This window comes from Falco naumanni, chromosome Z, assembly GCF_017639655.2.
Source record: "Falco naumanni isolate bFalNau1 chromosome Z, bFalNau1.pat, whole genome shotgun sequence".
In the NCBI taxonomy this organism is placed as follows: Eukaryota; Metazoa; Chordata; class Aves; order Falconiformes; family Falconidae; genus Falco; species Falco naumanni.
The window spans coordinates 73,504,414-73,524,264 of NC_054080.1; the positions used below are offsets into that span (position 1 = coordinate 73,504,414).

Sequence of the window (19,851 nt, forward strand, 5' to 3'; positions counted from 1 at the left end):
GAAAGATGAGGGCTCTGGATTCATGGTAGTACCGCTGTCTTACGGCAGCAAAAGGAATAGCTTTGTGTCTGGCTAGTCATGCATCTTGCCCGTGTGATATATGTTCTCGTTATATGTGTGTTTTGTGCTTAAACAGTAATTCTTTAGCTGTGGATAGTTGGGAGCTTTGCAGACGCCCAAGAGCTCAGACCTGCTGATGTTAACACACGCTTCCCTGCCCCCTTCCTTGCATAACTTGTGATCGCAGAGCCATGAAAGTATGTGAGTCCCTCCCCCAGCGCAGACCGATCCCACCCAGCATATGATCTGGGCTCCATGTCAGCCCCAGCAGGCAGCACCGGCTGGCCAGAGCGCTGCGCTTAGCCAGAGCGCTGACCTTAACGAAAGAGTTTCCACAGGGCTCTTCCACCCACTTCTGAGGTGGCCAAGGCTGACATGGACAGCACCAGGGAGAAGGAGGAGGCTCTGCTGCGATCTGTGGTGACGGCTGGAGCGGTGGTGCCAAGGAAGCGATCGGTGGGAAGGCTGGTCATGCACAGCATGGTGATGTTTGGCCGGGAGTTCTGCTATGCCGTGGAGGCCGCCTTTGTCACGCCGGTGCTGCTCAGTGTAGGGCTGCCCAAGAACCTCTACAGCCTGGTGTGGCTCATCAGCCCTATCCTGGGCTTCATGCTGCAGCCTGTGGTAGGTTCAGCCAGTGATCACTGCACCTGTAGCTGGGGCAGGAGGCGACCTTACATTCTGGGTCTGGGCATCATAATGCTGTTGGGCATGGCTTTGTACCTCAATGGGGACGTGATAATCTCAGGTGAGTGAGGGGCATGCGCTGTGCTGACAGACAAAACTCATCCTAGCCTTTTGAATCAGAGAGAAAAGAGGGCTCCCTTTTTCCCTCTGCTAAAATGGACTTAAAATTGGGTGTTGTGTTACTCAGCTGCATTGAATGAGCTGGGGAACACTTAAATCTGCATATATGTTCAATCCCAACACTGCATGTTATGTAGCCTGTACATTGTGTTCTGTAGTTTGTGCATGTGATTACAGTATGTTGTGTGTTGATGTGGGTTCTTGATCAGTTCATACAAATAAAAGCACTGATTAGGCCCAGATAAGTTTTTGCAAACTAAAATCTGCCTTGTTAAGTTAAATGATCAACATTGGTTTTGTGATGTAATATGCTTCCAAACAGAGTATCTATTTTAGATGGGTTAGTGTTAATTGTTGCAGCGCAGGCTTGACTCAGGGCTGTGTCATGCTGGTAAATAATAGAAATCTGCAACTCCTTGGAAACCGTGTTGCACCTGGAATGTGAGAAATCAAATAGGTGTGACATCCCTAGACACTGTTAGAGTTCAGCTTGAGTTGTAACTTCACAAAATCTTGATGGAAAGTTGTTGCTGTCATTATGGCTTGGCAGAGGGGGGAAGCGTGTGTTTTTATGGATTGATTTATTCTCCTCTCTCTTCCTGGATATCATTGGTGTTGACTGTACTTGTATTCATTTGCCCCCCAAAAAAGATGTTACAGTCAAGCCTTGATTATTTAAAACAAAGTGAGAGTGGGATAAATAGAATAAAACAAAAAAAATGGTACAAAATGCATGTGTGTTTGGCTGCCAGAGCGTGCCATGGAGGTGCGAAGGAGTGGATTAAGGCTAGTGATGCTCTTGATTGTGGAGCTTGGAGTACCCTGAGCTTGTGCTGAGTCAAAGTCAGCCTAGCAGAGCTCAGCACTACACCGATTCGGTTATCCCACTTCTCTGATGTGATTCTGGTATCACTGCTTTCTCTCACCTAACTAAGCATTGTTTAGATTTAGACGTATCAAGAAAGATAATATGCAGTTATGCAGGACATGGCAATGTGGCTGTCAGAATGAGGGTGTTTTTCTTTTTGTAGCTTTCAACGGGGAGAGAGACAAGCAGCGGACATGGGCAATAGTCATTACCATGCTGGGAGTAGTGCTTTTTGATTTTGCAGCTGATTTTATTGATGGCCCCATCAAAGCATATTTATTTGATGTCTGCTCCCATCAGGATAAGGAGAAGGGTCTGCATTACCACGCCCTCTTTACAGGTACTCAGATCCCTTCTTTTCCGCCGTACCTCTGGAAGGAGGGGAAGGTAATTGCATGGGTTTTATCCTCACTGTGTTTCTAATCTTGAATGAACTGATCATCTGATCTGGCGCTTCAGTCACGAGTCTTTTGTTGCTGGGTTTTCACTACTCCAGAGAACAGCAACTTGTGATTGCTGCTAGAAGGATTCTGCTGCAGAAGGCTGCAGGCATTTACAGCAACATAGTCATAATTTAACTAAGAGCAACTAATCATATAAAAAAATGAAGTAGTGTTTATTCAGCATGTTCTGGGTTTTTTTTCAAGTTTTTGGGAAGTAAAAATTAAGAGATATAACTTGTTTCCTTGCCATAGCACACTAAAAATAACATTTTGACATAGAGCAAGAGCTGCACAAACCGGAAGAGTTGATTCCCATTCTTCAGCAGTACTCCAGTATGGGCTGCCTTCCTGTATAGAAGTAGTTTTGCACAAAATTCAGAACTTCACAGCTTCCAAAAATAAGTCCAAGTGGTTCAGTCCGGGTTCTGGCAAATGAAGCGCTTTGTTTGCCTTTATACATGTTTGAAATGTTGCTGAGTTGCAGAAGGAAACCTTCTGCACTACATGAGCCCTGTGCTGAGAAAATGCACAGGGAAGACAGATAAGGCTGCGTAGCTGTAATGTGAACTGGGAGGAGCTTCCATCTGTGTCTGGGAGAAGTCACTGTGAAAGGACTAGACAAAAAGCAGACTGGATCAGACGTCATGCAGTCTGTGTTGATGCAGATTTTTGTGGCTACAGAGCGGTACTGAGAGCAGAGGCGTGTAGCTTCAGCGGCAGTTACTCCAGCCGAGGAGTGAGGTGTAGTAGCTATTGACAACAGCTGATTTTGGATACATGAACAGCTGTGTCCAGGAACACAGATTGAAAGGGAGCCTGAAAGCCACATGGGAATGAAATCATTATTATCCATTAGAAACTGACAGATAAAATTTTTAACAATGACTTTTATGGACAGAGAGGGGAGTGAGTCTCTGTATATTGTTACCTTCAGCAGAACTCCTTGCAGTTTCTCCTTGTATGATACTAAAAAGGTTTGATTTCCGAATTTGGAGCCACAGATTTAGCTGTGAAAAGGGACATGGAACAAATCTTGTCAAAAAGACTGGAACAAATTGCAGTACTTGATCCAGCACCCTGTGCCCTCTATAGCAAGATCATCAGTATCTTAACCCTTCCTGATGGGCAGCTGCCTAGCCTGTTCTTGAAATCATCCCTTGACAGGGGTTCTGCAGCCCTGCCAAGGCAGTGTGTTCCAGCACTTCACTGGCCTTGTTGTTAGACAGTTTCCCCTAAGATCTAATCTTAATGTCCATTCCGTACAATTTACTTTTATCATTCCTTGCTCTACCCCTATTAGACATAGACAGCAATCCTCCCATTTCTTTTCTAACTCCTGTTTTAGGTACTGTTTCCCTGACTTCCTTCTTTCTGTACTAAATACCTCCAAGATTTTGCTCCCCAGTCTGTCTTCAGTTTAAGGTTTGAAAATGAAACTGGATAGCTTTGCAGTTACGAAACTGAACAGCCACTGAGACAAGTGGAGGGAAGAGTACATGTATCCAACATGCAACACTCAGACTGCATGCCAGTATCATGATTGCTTTTTATCAAAACAGTATACAAAGACAACCTCGAACATCAAATATTCACCCTGTACAAATATTTAGTGTAGGTTTTCTTCAAAAAGTTATTAACAGCTTTGATTGTTTTTCATGCGAACAAGCAAGGATATAGTCCCCTGTAAAATGCAGTAGGACACAATGAGGGAGGGACATAATCAGACCTAAGAGGGGAAAAAGTACAGAAAGCCCAGAGTGAAATCAAAATCCCATGTTTTGTAAGTGAAGCAAATGTAGGTCCTGTTACTGATGTTACTTTTTGTTAGAATGGTTCTGCCGCACATTGTCTTCGGTTCTCCTAAGCAGAAGAGCAGAAATACTTCCAAGTCCTTCAAATGCCTCTGTCCTGCTGAACTCCCACGTCCTGCAGAGCCGCCTGGCTAACAAGGTGTCAGGACCCCACAAAGCTGCTTCCCTTACCAGAGCTCTGTACTGTACATAACAGTGTGCACTTCTTGTGCTTCTGAAATGGTGTGCACTAGTAACAAAAAGAAGAAATTGTAAAAAAATAGGACTGAACACTGCTTTTATTAACTTCAAGATGCAAGATACCATTCTCATCTTACCTTTTATTCTAACTTTTCTGAGAAAATCAGTAAACAGAATTACACATTTGTACTTGGTCCTTTTTGGTTTCTGAATGGCAAGGTGCTTGGATTTTGATAACTAAACCCAAATGTGTTTATTTGCTTTTTTAAGAATTTCACATGGAGACAGTATTTCTGTTTAGTCAGATATATAAAATACATTTTACAAAGCCTAAACTATAGATAGTTTCAACATAATTTAAAAAATGTTTGCTTGTTCTGTGAAGTTTTAAAAAAGCCATAAATTTCAGTACAATTTTATTTTGTATGACTCACCATTTCAAAGAAAATAAAGCTTCAATGAGTCAAGAAAAGAGATGGAGGCCCATGTTGCTATATGTTCAGGTGTTTTTTGGAGAGCTCTGTTGAGAAGATTTTTCAAGAGATATTTTGGTGACTGCTCATGTATGCAATTAGCTCAGTATTCCTATTTCTTGTGGTTAATTACCTGAAGAGTGATTATTCAGTTGCTTCTAGAGGGGATCACATGCTGAGGTTTATAGTGTGCTGTTTGTTTATTTTATCGATGCCAGTAGATCTTTTTTCTCCTTTTTTCCTACCCCCATAGGTTTGGGAGGAGCTCTGGGTTACATGACAGGTGCTGTGGACTGGGGTCAAACTGTACTAGGATACTCCTTGCCGTCAGAATTCCAGGTGATTTTCTTCTTTGCAGCCTTGGTTTTCCTAATCTGCCTTACATTACATCTGCGCAGTATTCCTGAAGTCCCTCTCAGAGATGAAAACGAAGAGACAAAGTTCTTGTTGGAAGTGACCGAATCCTATAAATATAGCTCCATAGAGGAGGAAATCAAGAATGGTTACTTAAAATCAACATGTACTGAAATAAAGGCTGCAGCTAAACCGGGGAACTGCACTGTTACAGCATGTACAGAGGTAAGTGCAGAGGCGGTTTTGTAAGCCATATCATTGCATCCTTGGAGACCCTTTATTTAGCTAACGGTGACTATTTGGAATGGACCCTTTCACACACACACAAAAAAAGAACCGTCCACCATGATACAGGGTCAGGAGAAGGCCTGCTACCTTTTATTTTATTTATACAGTGTTTCTAGTGAGAGGAATGAGACAGACTAGTCCTGGTGCTTGGAACAGTTGGCAGGAGTGAGGGAGAACCAGGTTCATGTTTCTGCTCTATGTCAGTCTTTTGATATCCTCCTCATGTGAACTTTGTTGAGACAACCTACTTTGTTCTTTAGTCCTGATAGAATTAACACTAAGTTGTGGACAAGGACTAGACACCATTAATCTTTGATATAAATCTGAAACTCCCACTGAAAGTCCACAACTTTCATATGTAATACATATGAAGAGTTTGTTCCCTGGTCTAACGTTTGGGTTTGGTGTTGCTCCGCATTTCATTGAGGATTTGTTGACTGTACTGATGTGTTTAAAATCGCTACTTCTACAGCAATGCTACCTCGTTTCTGGAGTTTTAGTTTCATTTTGAAGTGATGTAGCTGTGCCTTTGGCAGAACTTTGGGAATAGGAATAGTGGGAGGGAATAGTGAATACTTTGGAATCATCACTGTTTCTGCAGCATTGTCATGAGAGATTGGCTTCAATCTAAGGCAGCTAGGAAAAGGTGAATCTGCTTGAAAAATATCTGGAGAGCACATTTCTAGAAAGGTCTTGGGAACAGATAGTTTTTACTGTTTTGTTGCTGACTTTTATTGCTAGGAATCCTCACTGCAGTCTAATGGTACCATAGGTAAACAAAGGCTAATGTATATATTTGGCTCCTAGTATAACAATAAGTGATGAAATAGTTGCTTGTTTTAATTTCATTTCTTGTCTCTTGGCATCTTGTATGCCTATCCCTGATACAGTTTCTTGATTAATCGGATAAAAATACTGAGAATGTGCAGGTGGTTGGAAACCTAAGCTCATGTTTAAGCTACAAATAAAAGGCATATATTATCTTTTTACTATTTATCATGTGTATTATAATAGCACTGGGTATTCCTAACCCAAAGAAAATATTTTTGTTTTTTACATATATATTACACCAAACGCAACACAAAAGTAACATGAAAGATGAACACTGCCTGATGAGAATGCCAGACAAACACGGAGAGGGGCAGACAGCAAAGCAACAGTTTGCTGGGAGAATTTGGCTAGCCGTCTGAGATGCTGTCCCTATTTCCCCACTGTAGGCCAGCTTGAGCATCCAGCATCCTTCACCAGCACTATTAACTGTGAGCATCCTCCAAATTGTCAGATATGCTGAGTGTCATTGACTGCTTGGCCCATGTATGCTCTAAAGAAAGGATGGTAAATAAAGAAGAGAGAGCAGACGCAGTGAAAGCAAGGGGAACAGAAGAGCTAACTCTGCTGAATTTGTAATGTCTGACACCTGAGGGTGAAGCTCTGGTGTCTGCTGTGGGCAAGCTTCTGCCGTTGCCCTCCTCTCTATATTTCTTGCTGGACAGCCTGTCAGAGGCATACAGTGCTTTGATCTGTCTCATGTTTCTTTGATGTATCTGGCTGTGTATAAATTCTAGACACTCACTGACTTGATGGTATGTCTCTTGTGGCTCATGTTTTCTGAGTTCATTCATTACTATAATTGCTTCCTTGAAGAAATGGTTTGGCTTCCTGTTTTTCTGTGTCTCCTTTTTTTTTTTTTCACCCCTGCAGGCATCATGGCCTTATATCTTCTAAATTCAGGACTGTGCTCTTGCGTGCTAATAGCTTCCATGATTATTAATGAGATTTGATCTGTTACAGTATGAACCAACATCCGAAGTGATTCATTTTTTGTTCTTTAGTATGGTGCCAAATTACTCAGGATCTACTGCCATAAAACCCAAGTCACATTGGTGCCTCTGTATCCTTATGAATCACCAGTTGTAGTGATTTTATAGAGAAAATGTGTATTGTGAGGTTTTGAAGGATAAGGCACTTAAATGGAGCCAAACTTCAGCATGTCATTTAAATCCCTGTGGGGTTTGTGTGTTGGTGTGTATTGAATGTGTGTGGTAAACATTTCCATTTCCACTCTTTAAAATCTCTAAATACAAAGCAAGAATTTCTATCTAGCTGTCAAATTATTGTTTGTAATTATAGCAGTTTCCTTTTTAGTTCCAACCTTACATTAACCCTTTAATTGGAAAGGCTGTTTTAAAGAACTATGTGGAAGAGTTGAACAAATTAAATGCCGTTTGAAATGATAGTAATTATCTTTGAAATAACTCTAATGAGTCAACATGGAATTCTTGGTTTTGTTTTTTGTAACTGTGGAAGAAGAGAATGCTTACCTTGTTTAAAAGAGAAAGTGATACCCAGAGAAATTCCAAGGGATTTGGACAATATGCAGTTCAAGGTGAAAGTCAGCAACTTCAATTTTGGCATTCCTGTGAGGATTAAAATTCGCCCACTGGAGCAAAGTATTTTCCAACTTTATACATGGTGATTATTCATAGAGTAGCTTGAACATAACCTAGTTCAAAGGAAAGCAGAATTGTGAAAAGTTAGTAGAACACTGAGAGAAGGAACTAAAAAATGTCATTATCTTAACAGCAAATTGAAGACAAAATTCAGCTTTCCAATAATGAACATAACTTTTACAGTTCTTCCACATTTCATGACCATACAGCTTCCTTTATCATCTCTCCCAACACTGTTGCCTCCACACATCACTAGAGAAAATCCGAAGTGTTCCATCATGCACAGATAAAGTAATATCTTCTTCTCTTTAAAAGCAAAGAATCATGCAGGAGCTTTAAAGCAGTAAGAATTGTGTGTTGCAAATTCCTGACAGCAAGCACACCTACAGTACTAAAAAAAATTCAAGTGATAGAAGTGATCTGATGAATGTGACTGGAAAAGAAATTGAGAGAGAATTTTGAAGTACAAGGCTCAGACAAGGAGGAGGAAGACACGGTGGGGTGCTGAAGGTGGTGAGAAATTTTCTTTTGCCCCATCAGTGAGATTGGTTAACCAGCATCAATAATGTCGTGATTTTGAAATGAGTTATTTCTGCCGTGCTGTTAGGTGTTTAGGTGCTGGAGCTCATGTTAGCTGGGAGCTAGGATTTTTGAGTGGTGCTATGTCTCCTGTGACGTATCGCAGTCTCTCCCTGTTTCATTGTGCAGCAGGAAGTGCCAAGCCATCATGCAGCAGAAAGGCTATGATGTAGTTGCCATCACAGAAACATGGTGGGATAACTCCCATGGCTGGAGTGCTGCAGTGGATGGCTACAAACTCTTCAGAAGGGATAAAGATGGAAAGGCAGTGGGATAACTCTGCATGTTAGGGAACGTTTTGACTGCCTAGAGCTGAATGGTGGTAACAACAAGGTCAAATGTTTATGGGTAAGGATCAGGAGGAAGGCCAACAAGGCGGATATCCTGGTAGGAGTCTGTTATAGACCACCCAACCAGGGTGAAGAGGCAGATCAAATGTTCTACAAGCGGCTGGGAAGAGTCTCACATTTGTTAGTCCTCACTGGGGGGAGTCCTTCATGGGGGACTTCCAACTTGCCAGATGTCTGCTGGAAATACAGCACAGCAGAGAGGAAACAGTCTGGGAGGTTCCTGGAGGGTGTGGAAGAGACCTTCCTGACACAGCTGGTCAGTGAGCCAGCCAGGGGAGATGTCCTGCTGGGTCTGCTGGTTACAAACAGGGAGGGACTGGTGGGTGAAGTGGTGGCTGGAGGACATCTTGGGCATAGCGATCATGAGATGATTGAGTTTTTAATTCTCGGAGAAGCAAGGAAGAGGCTGGACTTTGGAGGGCCGACTTTGGCCTGGTTAGGAGGCTGGTTGACAGAGCCCCTTGGGAGAGAGTTCTGAAGGGCCAAGGGGTCCAGGAGGGCTGGGCGGTCTTCCAGAAGGAACTCCTAAAGGCTCAGGAGCAGCCTGTCCCCATGTGCCAAAAGACAAACCAGGAGGAAAGACCAGCCTGGCTGAGCAGAGCTTTGGCTGGAACTCAGGGGGAAAGCAGAGTTTTCCACCTTTGGAAGAAGGGGCAGGCAACCCTGGAGGGCTATAGCGGTGTCGTGAGGTTATGCAGGGGGAAGGTGGAGAGGAGAAAGCCCAGCTAGAACTCAGGCTGGCCACTGCTGTAAAAGATGACAAAAAAGAGTTTTTATGATTATAGTAGAAACAGAAGGAGGGCCAAGGATAATCTGCATCCTTCATTGGATGCGGGGGGGGAGCACTGCCACACAGGATGAGGAGAAGGCTGAGGTGCTTAATGCTTTCTTGCCTCAGTCTTTAACAGCAAGCCCAGCTTCCCTCGGGGTACTGAGCCCCCTGAGCTGGAAGGCAGGGTGAGGAGGAGCAGAATGAAGTCCCCACAGTCCAGGGGGAAATGGTCAGTGACCTGCTGCTCCACTGAGACACGCACAGTCTGTGGGGCTGGATGGGATCCACCCGAGGGCACTGAGGGAGCTGGTGGGGCCAAGCCACTCTCCATCATATATCAACGGTCCTGGCTAAGTGAGGAGGTCCCAGAAGATGGGAGGTCAGCCAACATGACACCCACCTACAAGAGGGGCAGGAAGGAGGATCCAGGCAGCTACAGGCCTGCCAGCCTGACCTCGGTGCCAGGGACGGTTATGGAGCAGATCATCCTGGGTGCCATCCCGTGGCAGGACAACCGGAGGATCAGGCCCAGCCATCATGGGGTTAGGAAAGGCAGATGGACCTGATCTCCTTCTACAAGATGATGACCCGCCAAGTGGGTGAGGGAAAGGCTGTGGATGTTGTCTACCTGGATGTTAGTAAAGCCTTTGACACCATCTCCCACAGCATTCTCCTGGAGACACCGGCTGCTCGTGGCTTGGGTGGGTGTGCTCTGTGCTGGGTTAAGAGCCGGCTGAGTCCAGAGCGTGGTGGGGAATGGAGCTACATCCAGCTGGTGGCCGGTCACAGGTGGTGTTCTCCAGGGCTCAGTGCTGGGGCCAGTCCTGTTCCGTATCTTTATCAGTGATCTGGACGAGGGGATCTAGCACACCCTCACCAAGTTCACAGGTGACCCCCAGCTGGGGGGAGCGTTGATCTGCGGGAGGGCAGGAGGCTCTGCAGGGGGGTCTGGGCAGGCTGGAGCGATGGGCCCAGGCCAGTTGTGTGAGGTTCAACCAGGCTCAGTGCCGGGTCCTGCCCCTGGGTCACACCAGCCCCCCGCAGCGCTGCGGGCTGGGGGCAGGGGGCTGGGAACTGCCTGGGGGGAAAGGGCCTGGGGGGGCTGGTGGGCAGCCGGCTGGGCATGAGCCCCCCGTGTGCCCAGGCGGCCAAGGCTGCTGTGGTGGAATCACCATCCCTGAAAGTGCTTTAAAAATGTGTAGATGCAGAGCTTAGGGACATGGTTTAGTGATGGACTTGGCTGTCCTGAGTTAACAATTGGATTTGATGATCCAGCCTAAATGATTCTACAATTCAAGGATTCTGTCATTCAGTTCTGGGCTGCCCAGTAGAAGAGAGACATAGGTACAGTCAACAGAGTCCAGTGAAGGGCCACAAAGATGACTTAAGGGTCCAGAGCACTTCACATAGGAGGAAAGGCCAAGAAATCTGTGACTGTTTAGCCTGGAGAAGAGAAATTGTAGGGGGACTCTCATCAATGTATCTAGTTACCTGAAGGGAGGGTGCAAAGACAATAGAGCCAGGCCGTTTTCACTGGTCCCCAGTGACAGGACCAGAGGCAATGGACACAAACTGAAACACAGGAGTTTTCCTCTGGACATCAGGAAATACTTTTCACTGTGAGGGTGACTGAGCGCTGGAACAGGTTGCCCGGAGATGTGCAGTCTCCATCCTTGGAGATATTCAAAAGCTGTCTGGACATCATCCAGGGCATCCACCTGTACGTGGCCCTGCTTGAGTAGGGGGACTTGGACTAGATGACCTCTAGAGGTGCCTTCCAACCTCAACCACTCTGTGATTCATGGAGAGGAGGACAGTACATAGTGGGATTCTCATGATATGCCAGAAAAGGTGAAGTTTTCTAGTGTGCTAAACTCCAGCACAGAAGGGAATGGGAATGAAGTCTCAGAAGTGCCATATTCCACAGCTGATACGTTTTAATTCTCAGAAAGTATTCTGAATTTCATTTTTTCTGTGCAGCTTTAAATTTTTAATATAAAGCTGTTTGTTTCCATAAAGAAATTAGTTTCGTTTCTGATTGTGGTTTGCTTTTTTTTTTTTTTTTTCATTTATTCTACAAGTAAATAATAATCTTACTGATTATAACAGCAAGAAATGTTACATCAGTACTGATACCCCAGCTCTCCCTGAGTCTCTGTGAAGCTTTCAGATCACTTTATTAGCCAGTGGCTCTACAAATCAAATATATGTTGAAGGACATTCACTATCCAAGCAAACCTTCCTAGCTAAACCCAAAAATCCTTGGAAATTTGGTAATGGAAAGATACTGAGGCCTTCTTCATTTGCTGTCAACTATTTTATTGGCTTCAGGGAAGTAATACAGTATTATTGTTAAACACTTGCTTTTAGGATCAAAGGCGGATGACCCTTAAATCACTCTTGAAGACACTTTTAAGCATGCCATCCCACTATCGCTATCTGTGTGTGAGCCACCTCCTTGGATGGATGGCTTTCCTATCCAACATGCTCTTCTTCACGGATTTCATGGGACAGGTAATAGCATGAAATGCTTTTGCTTCTTCTTCCTAATAGCATCTCCTCCTCCACCAAAAAAACTGATGCGGTGTTTTCATCCTGAAGAAATAACAGTGAGGGCAGAGCCAGTTGTATCTGAATGGCTCGACAAGAATTTTGTAAAACAGCTGATTGATCTCAGGCCCTCATTCTGAGCCAGTCTGTTGGATCTTTGGGGAAAACCTTTTAGTATTTCTAAGGCTGTTTGTGTCTATTTAACTGTTCCAAATGAAGCTCTCAGAGCTGTTCCAAACATCCATTCTCTGCTTTGGCTTTGGAGCCGCTCTGAGGTGGGCAGGTTCCCTACCTAGAGTGATGGTGATGTTGCCTGGATGCAGCTGGCCTTACCCTGGTGCATAGCCACTGTCGGCACAAGGCTGTCCACCTGCACCACGGCCTCCCTGGCCTCAGGTTCTGCAGCTCCTTGCACACAGTGAGCTACTTGGTAGCTGAAAGCTCTTGTCTCCTTGAACTTGGCTGTCCCTGACATACTTTTTTAAACCTTTCCCTGAGTTCATTCTGCCAGCATTTACTTGCCTTCGTGGTACCGAGTGCTCCCCTTTCCATGCCATTTCCAGGCAGAAGACTGTATGTCCCTGCCAGTGATTCTCGCCTACATGAACTTGTCTGCTTCCTTTCTTCCAGGGCACAATTATGCTCCTGGCACCAATCCTGTCATTGCCACTTCCTCTCTTCTGTGGTTTCCATGTTCCCAGTTCCTTGCCTTTTTGTGTGTCTGTAGGAGAGAGGGAAGCTTTTTTTCCCGCAGCATATATGAACAACTGAAAGAAAAAGTTTTGCTTGCCTAGATAAGGAACTGAAGAAGAAAATTACTGGGTGGAAAAATGGCAGTGTTGGGGTAAGCCTGAAAAAGAAAACTAAAAAATTAATTGTAGATAAATTAGGGAAAGAAAGGCTAAGGTAAGAATGCAGAAGTGGAGAGAGGAGGAGAGTGGGGAAATGAGACACCCAAAGGAAAAAGAGCGAATGAGCCAAGGTAGAGTGGACAGTCCAGGAAAAGGCAGAGGGTAATAACTGAGGAGGAACCTGGGATGTGAGAATCTGGGATAAATGAGTGTGAATCTTGGAGAACTGTGAAGGAATGGTTAGGGCACTTAGGATGCTTAACAGATTTCTTGCATGCTAATTATCTTCACTACCAGGGATGAGGCCCTGTGTTGGGTACCCTGTTCCCGTAAGAAGGAGGTATTGTATGACATGCGGTCCATCCTTGCCTTCTGTCATCTTTGTGATCTCTTTCAGGTTGTATACCAGGGTAGTCCTTATGCGCCTCATAACTCCACGCTGTACCTTACCTACAAAACAGGAGTAGAGGTGGGATGCTGGGGGCTGTGTGTCAATGCAATTTCTTCATCAGTCTATTCTTGTAAGTACCCGGGAATGAACTCCAACACTGTGTGTTTGAAACAGTGTTTAAACTGTTCACTATTTGCCATTGTTTAAAAAATTAAAGCGATGCCAAATTAACTGGGATTTTTTTCCACATTAAAACATTAAGAAATGTTACATTCTTTCTCAGCATTGTTAGAAACTCGTATCTTAACAGGAACAGGTCCTGACCACATGACGAAGGGTCACTTTGTGAGTGCAGGCATTGTTCTGCATGTGAACGGACCCTGAACACTGAAAATCATCCTGGAGTTCAGTGCCAGACTAAAATGGATGCCATGGACATTATTCTGAGATGCTTTCACCTAGCAGTGCTGTAGCTGTAGGTTCATGGAGGTCCCTCTGATGGCCTCTCCCCGTCTGCATTCCTTATAAAATAACTCTTTCACAATGCAGTAGGAGTTCCTGCCAGAAGTATGAACCTTGCTCTCCAAAATTATGTGTAAATATGCTAGCACAGTTCCCCAGATAGATTTCACCATAGCTCTTACCAAGGATTAAAAAAATTACTTGTAATCCAAAAACTCGGATGAGTAGCATTTTGGGGGCCGAACTGAGCATCTAAAAGAGGCTCAAGAGAAATCTTTTCCCATTTGAAGCTTAACTACTGACCTTGCTGTAGCACCTTGCCAAATATTTGCATTGTAAGTGAACATCGACTGAGGTTGTCAAAGAGGGCACTTCTTCCAGGATGGTTGTTATCTACTTCTTCTCTGGAGTTGGCTATGCCAGAATAAGACCATCCTCAGCAAAAGCAAGTATTCTTTGGCAAGTTTATACCTAGAATAACTTGAGGCAACTTCCAAAGATTGCCTCTTTCACTGCATTTTACAAAATAAAACTGCCTAAAGGAACTCCCTGATGAATGTGACCCGTTTTGTTTTAGTCTTTTTAGCATTTTCACTTTCTTTTCACAGACCTGCAGAAAATCCTTTTGCCATACGTAGGATTAAAGGGACTTTACTTCATTGGATACCTACTTTTTGGACTGAGTACTGGATTAATTGGCTTGTTTCCCAATGTCTTTTCCACTCTGGCTCTGTGTTCCCTCTTTGGCGTCATGTCCAGCACGCTGTACACAGTACCATTCCACCTCATTGCAGAGTATCACAGGGAAGAAGAGGTGAGTTCAATGCCTAGGTAAGGGCGAGTTTATATCTGTCTGGGTCTGTTTAGTCTATTTTTGGAGAAAACTGATTAGAACTGGGCAGCAGCTTTTAATTTTAATTTCAAACTATTTCTGATGACATGTTAGGAATGGAAAGTTTCCAACAGACAGAGTTAAAGTCCCAGCTCCAGAATCTCCAAACAGTCCCACACTGCGACAAATAATTATTTATCATCACAATTGAAACAAAGCCATTCACAATACGTGTTCAGGCAGTGAGCAGATAACAGGGCTCCACTTGTGTTGCCTTCAGATGCTGCCTTCCTTACATCCTTCTTTCCAGCTGTATTAGCTGAGGGCTTGACTTGTGAATTCCTAAGGTTAATAGACACACTGTAGAAGCTGGTAGAAATTTCAGTTAATTGCAAAGTGTTATAAAAACTGTTAGCTAATGGAGACATTGAATTAAAGTACAGTTTTATATAGTTCAGTATTAAATTATATACGACATTCTCATTGTCTCTCTAAACGTCTGGGCTTTGGTCCTCCACAGCATAAATCCTGTTTCCAAGGAAAATCTGGAAAAGCTTGCATTTCTTGTATCACATTACTGGGCACAGCAGGATCTTCATATCTTGTAAAGTGTTGAGCTCTTTCATGGAAAAGTTCTCTCAAGGACCTTCAGTTAGTGGGAGAACTAGAAACAAGAAGAATTAAAGAGAGTTGGGAAAGAGACTTAGGAAAAGTTCTCATTATATCTGAGGACATTTGAAAACATTAATAAAGAAATGTTGAACCGTTGAAAACCAGCATAAAAACATAGTTGAGACCAGCACAGGGCTAGATCAAGTCCTTCAGAACACGTCCTCCTGTTCTGTACAACTTTAAAGCATCACAATCTGGATATGAATACAAGAAAACTCTTAACTCTTCTACTGAATCCTAGGAGGATGTCTCAATGTGGTTAAATATTTCATAGATCTGTTTCCTAATTTTTCAGTTAATTTCTCTGTTCCTTCCAACAGAGAACGATCATGATGAAGAGTTTTAGGAAGACGTAACAAAAGACAGGGAATGAACCCAGTTTAGGGTGAGATCACAGTCCTAACCTTGGGCCAACCAAATTGTAGTCTAGGTCTGATTCAGAGCTGTTCCAAGACAGAAGTGAAATAAAATTTGCTGAAGTGTGCATGGACTTTAATAGGCTAATATATTCAAATGTTACTTGTAAGGCAACCAATTATTTCATGTTTGCTGTACGGTACTTGCTATGCAAGATGTTAAATGATCTTATTCTGTGTTAGATCTGATATTAATAGAGTTAAGTTTAGCTCCAATCTTCCATAATGCACAAGACAGATAGAAAAAACAAAAAGGAAACATCTCATGCACGATTGTGTTCATTTACACTTTCATGTAATTTGTGGTCAGAACTACTGTTACATAAGAACACTGGGCATAGCCCAGCAAAATAGATAAAATTCCAAAAAAATTGCGTCTAACATTGGAAGTATTTCACGTGAAAGAACTGTATCATTCCAGAACAAAGAGCAGACATATTCCCTCACTACGCATTCTACCAAAATCATGTGCTGAGTTTTAAAATGCAACTATTTCAGTCCCTGTTCCATGCTGCTGTTCCCTAGGATCAAACTCAGTTTTGTCTACTGGAGTAGTAAGAGACTGTCTCCAGTACTTCTGAGCTTTGCGTGGTAACAGCTCAAAGGCAATGTAATAGGTCTTGCGAAAAGCAAAAAGCATCTTAAGGGCCAAGAGTGTTTGGATACCAGAAGACAGCAGCACAGCTAGCCTACAGTATGGAAACATCTGATTTCTTACAATACAACCTTCTTCATTTGACAGCCTCTGCAAGAAGATCAATAAATATGTACACTGTCATGTAATTTTCCAGCAAAACAGAATAGTTCCTTCCTGGAGGGAATCACAGATCAGCTGAAGATAGAAGGGACCTTCAGAGATCATGTAGTCCATCCCCCTTGCTCAAGCAGGGCCACACAGGGTCATGTGTTTTGTCTGGTTTGAGTATTTCCAAGGATGGAGACAACGCAACCCCTCTGCTTAACCTGTTCCAGTGATCGATCACCCTCACAGGGTGCTTATGTATGAGATGCTTGCATATAACAAATAAAGTTTTTTTGCTCTGCTATGTATATCGTAGCAGATACACAGATAGTCGGTAGTTAATAATGCCCTTTGATGGCGTAGAAGAATCCTAGTCTGGACATTTGTTTTCAGGATTTTTTTCTTTTCCCCTAGCAATAAAAGCATTAAATTTAGATGTTAGTACTGGACTCCTTTAAGTGCTTTAAGCCGTGACTTCAGAGCACAGTGCTCCATTATAATGAATTATGCTCTCTATGTATGTGGCACATAGTATGACTCATCTTAACATCCTTTGAGGCTCCCGTTCAACCATGAGAGTTTGAGCTAAATTGTCCATGATGGCGTGTCTGGTACTGTGAAATGTCAGTTTGTCAGAGCTCAAATAGACCTGAACTTCAAGGAAACGGCTATTTTTTTTCAATCAAGTTTCAATTCTTTCCTTGAGAGAGGGGGTACAGGGAAAAATTGCAGATGGGAGAAATGGGGCATTTTGGGGGCAAGATTGGAAAACTTATTATCACTTGTAAAAATCTCTGAATTCCGTAACCTCTGCGAGACAAGCAGGAAAAACAGAAGGGAATGAGGAAGCTGCATGTGGGGGTCGTGGCAGTGTGTTGGCTGAGAGCTGTGAGTTGTCAGTGTTGTCTGATTTCACTGGGGTTTGTTTTGTGCCTATTTGCAGAACCTGAAGCTGCAGGATGGGGAACAAACTGGAGATCAGGGGCGAGGGAAGGGCATTGACTGTGCCGCTCTCACCTGCATGGTCCAGCTGGCCCAGATCATTCTCGGCATTGGCCTGGGGCTCTTGGTTAGCATTGCTGGCAGCGCAATCACGGTGATTTCGGCATCTACGGTGGCACTGATCGGCTGCTGCTTTGTTGCTTTTTGTGTTCGATATGTGGATTAGGACTGTGTGAGGTGACTGGAAGAAATCTCCCCAGGGGAGCGTTTTCTTTCTGGGTCAGTAGCACTGGTGCTGTTGCCATGCTGATCTGTTGGCACATCCTCCTCTCTTACCTCCTCGGAGTGGCTGCAATTCCGGAGCTTTACAAAATAGAGACTTGATAAAAGTGGTTGCCTAATGCCTCAGATTGAAAGCTTCTCTATTTTGACTGCTTTATTACTTCATTTCTGCTGACTTCGGTGTATTAACACGCTGTCGCACAGGATGGTGTGTGTGCCCATGGTATCTCAATGCCCTACACGGGAGTTGTTACGAAACTCCTCATCACCAATTTGTGGAAGTTAATAGACGAAGTATGTGATAAATGGAAGAAGTAATAAAAATAGACAGAATTAGGAAGAAAGTAGTTATTTATCTTGTTTTTCAGGTATCTTAAGTTTGGGGATATTCTCTCTGGTAGTCAAAAGCTGCAAGAGGGTCAAACAGCAATCAATTGCGAAAGGCAATGCAGGCTGCAATTGTGTTATGCTTACTAGTACTGTTAAATGGGATCAGCTAATTCCCAGCCACTGTCAAAAGCAGATTTCAGTGTGAAGGATGTTTGGAATAGAAAAAAAAGATTGAATCCTACTGTTTAAAAGCACAACTGTAAAGTAATTATTTTATGCTGGATCCTACTGCTTCAGTATAAATAAAATGAACTTACTGACTGAGCTTGTCATAAAAGTCTAAGGCTGTTTTGCAAATCCATGTGCAGGCACCTAAACAATCCATCTTTGGGAAACAGCTGCCATTTCTTCCTTCTTAAAAAACTGGCCTCTTGACTTTGATACTGTAATTGAAAAAATAAACTTGGCCAAAACAATAATTTTATAAATGGCTGTAAGCTGCTTGAATCTTGACATGGGATATGACAGTATTTACCTTGAAGTAGCATCTCTGTTTACTCTATACATCTAACATCTATTTCCTTCATGCATCTATCTTTGAGTAAAATGGCATTTTCTCTTTATGGAATATTGTAAATAAATTCAGTTCTGCAAAGCACCATCAGGAATTACTGTACGCTAAATACTTAAGTCCATTTATTTCTATTTAATTTCATATAAGGCTTCATTCTTATTTTTATGATATTTCCAAAGTTTTGAAAATCCTGTGTTTGTGAAAGTGGTACACTGTATTTGTGCTGTACTTCCTCTGTCCTGAAAACTATGATATCCTTTTGCTATGTTATGTGCTAAGCCACATGAAGCCATCTACTAATGCAATTTTTTTAATCAATAGTGACACAGAGAGACTGTCACCGGGTATGGTGTTTGTTTGTTTTAAAATGTTGCACATGTATAATCAACACTGTTCAGATGCACTGTTGAGGTGATCAGCTCTTAGAAGCTCTGCAAGGTATGAACTGACAACACCACAAAGAAATGGTTCAATTTGAGCATAAAGTGCCTCTGCAGAGATGCACCAACTTCATCCTTTTCTTATGTTTTCATGAGTGAGTCATTTATTCTCAGGAAAAACAATTTTCCCTTAGATAAACACTAATTAATTGTAACAAGCCTATGGAAGCCTCAGCCACCTTTTTCTTTATGATTGTGTCTCCACTGTAGACCCAAAATGGCCTTTGCACAGCAAACCTTTTTCACAGCTCTTTCATCCTGCCTTGTGAAGAAGCCATGTTGTATAGTTTCTTTCATTTTGTGGCTCTTCAAGAATCCCTCTCGTGTCACACCCAGGGAAGAGAAAAGCTTGGAATACTGAGCCCCTGGGCAGTGTTTCAAACACACTGCAGGTGCTGAGATGGCTGGAGCACAAGGGTCTCAACCGGGACAAACAGGAGAAGACCAGAAAATGAAGAATGATTGTCTTCTCTATTCACTTTATGCCATCGTTAACTCACTGACTTCTACTAACTCAGTATCTCATGGGAGGAGGAATTTTTAAGGGAAGAGCGAGGTGCTTCTGTGGAGCCACGAAAACAAGGGAAGGAGGTGATCTGATTTTATAGGACTGCAGGACTTGCAGCACTGTGTAAACCCACACTCCCAGAGCAGAGGTCATCAAGCTCCAATTCCAGTGTGAGGCTGGGAAAGGAACTTTGAAATGTTTACCTTTGTCTTTGTCAATATTTTCTTCGAGGTTTAACGCCATCAGAACATTAAAATTTGAATGGTTGGTGCTCTCTCTGCTCTGTTACACAAAGAAAACACTGGCATTGATTCAAGCCCCAGAGTGACTGTAGATCTGTAGCAACATAACAAGAATTGTGAACCTGCAGAGAGAAATGTGACCATTATGTATATCAATACTTTTATTTTAAAATTCATTCAAA

At 43.1% G+C, this 19,851-nt stretch overlaps 1 protein-coding gene across 1 annotated transcript; it reads left to right on the forward strand.

Moving 5' to 3' along the window:
- The first annotated feature begins 179 nt into the window (after nt 1–179).
- Nucleotides 180–18,581, forward strand: SLC45A2 (solute carrier family 45 member 2). The gene is made up of 7 exons (XM_040579305.1): nt 180–808; nt 1,899–2,075; nt 4,896–5,221; nt 11,806–11,949; nt 13,234–13,357; nt 14,298–14,503; nt 17,295–18,581. The coding sequence occupies exons 1-7, from the start codon at nt 436–438 to the stop codon at nt 17,517–17,519; spliced, it is 1,575 nt and encodes a 524-aa protein (XP_040435239.1). The 5' UTR covers nt 180–435; the 3' UTR covers nt 17,520–18,581.
- Nucleotides 18,582–19,851: the final 1,270 nt, after the last annotated feature.

Excerpts from the sequence above, each read along its gene's own strand:
- SLC45A2 (XM_040579305.1), top strand. The coding sequence starts at position 436 with ATGGACAGCACCAGGGAGAAGGAGGAGGCTCTGCTGCGATCTGTGGTG. Across the intron at positions 5,222-11,805 it reads CTGTTACAGCATGTACAGAG|GATCAAAGGCGGATGACCCT; the intron begins GTAAGTGCAGAG and ends ACTTGCTTTTAG. Across the intron at positions 13,358-14,297 it reads TTCTTCATCAGTCTATTCTT|ACCTGCAGAAAATCCTTTTG; the intron begins GTAAGTACCCGG and ends TTCTTTTCACAG.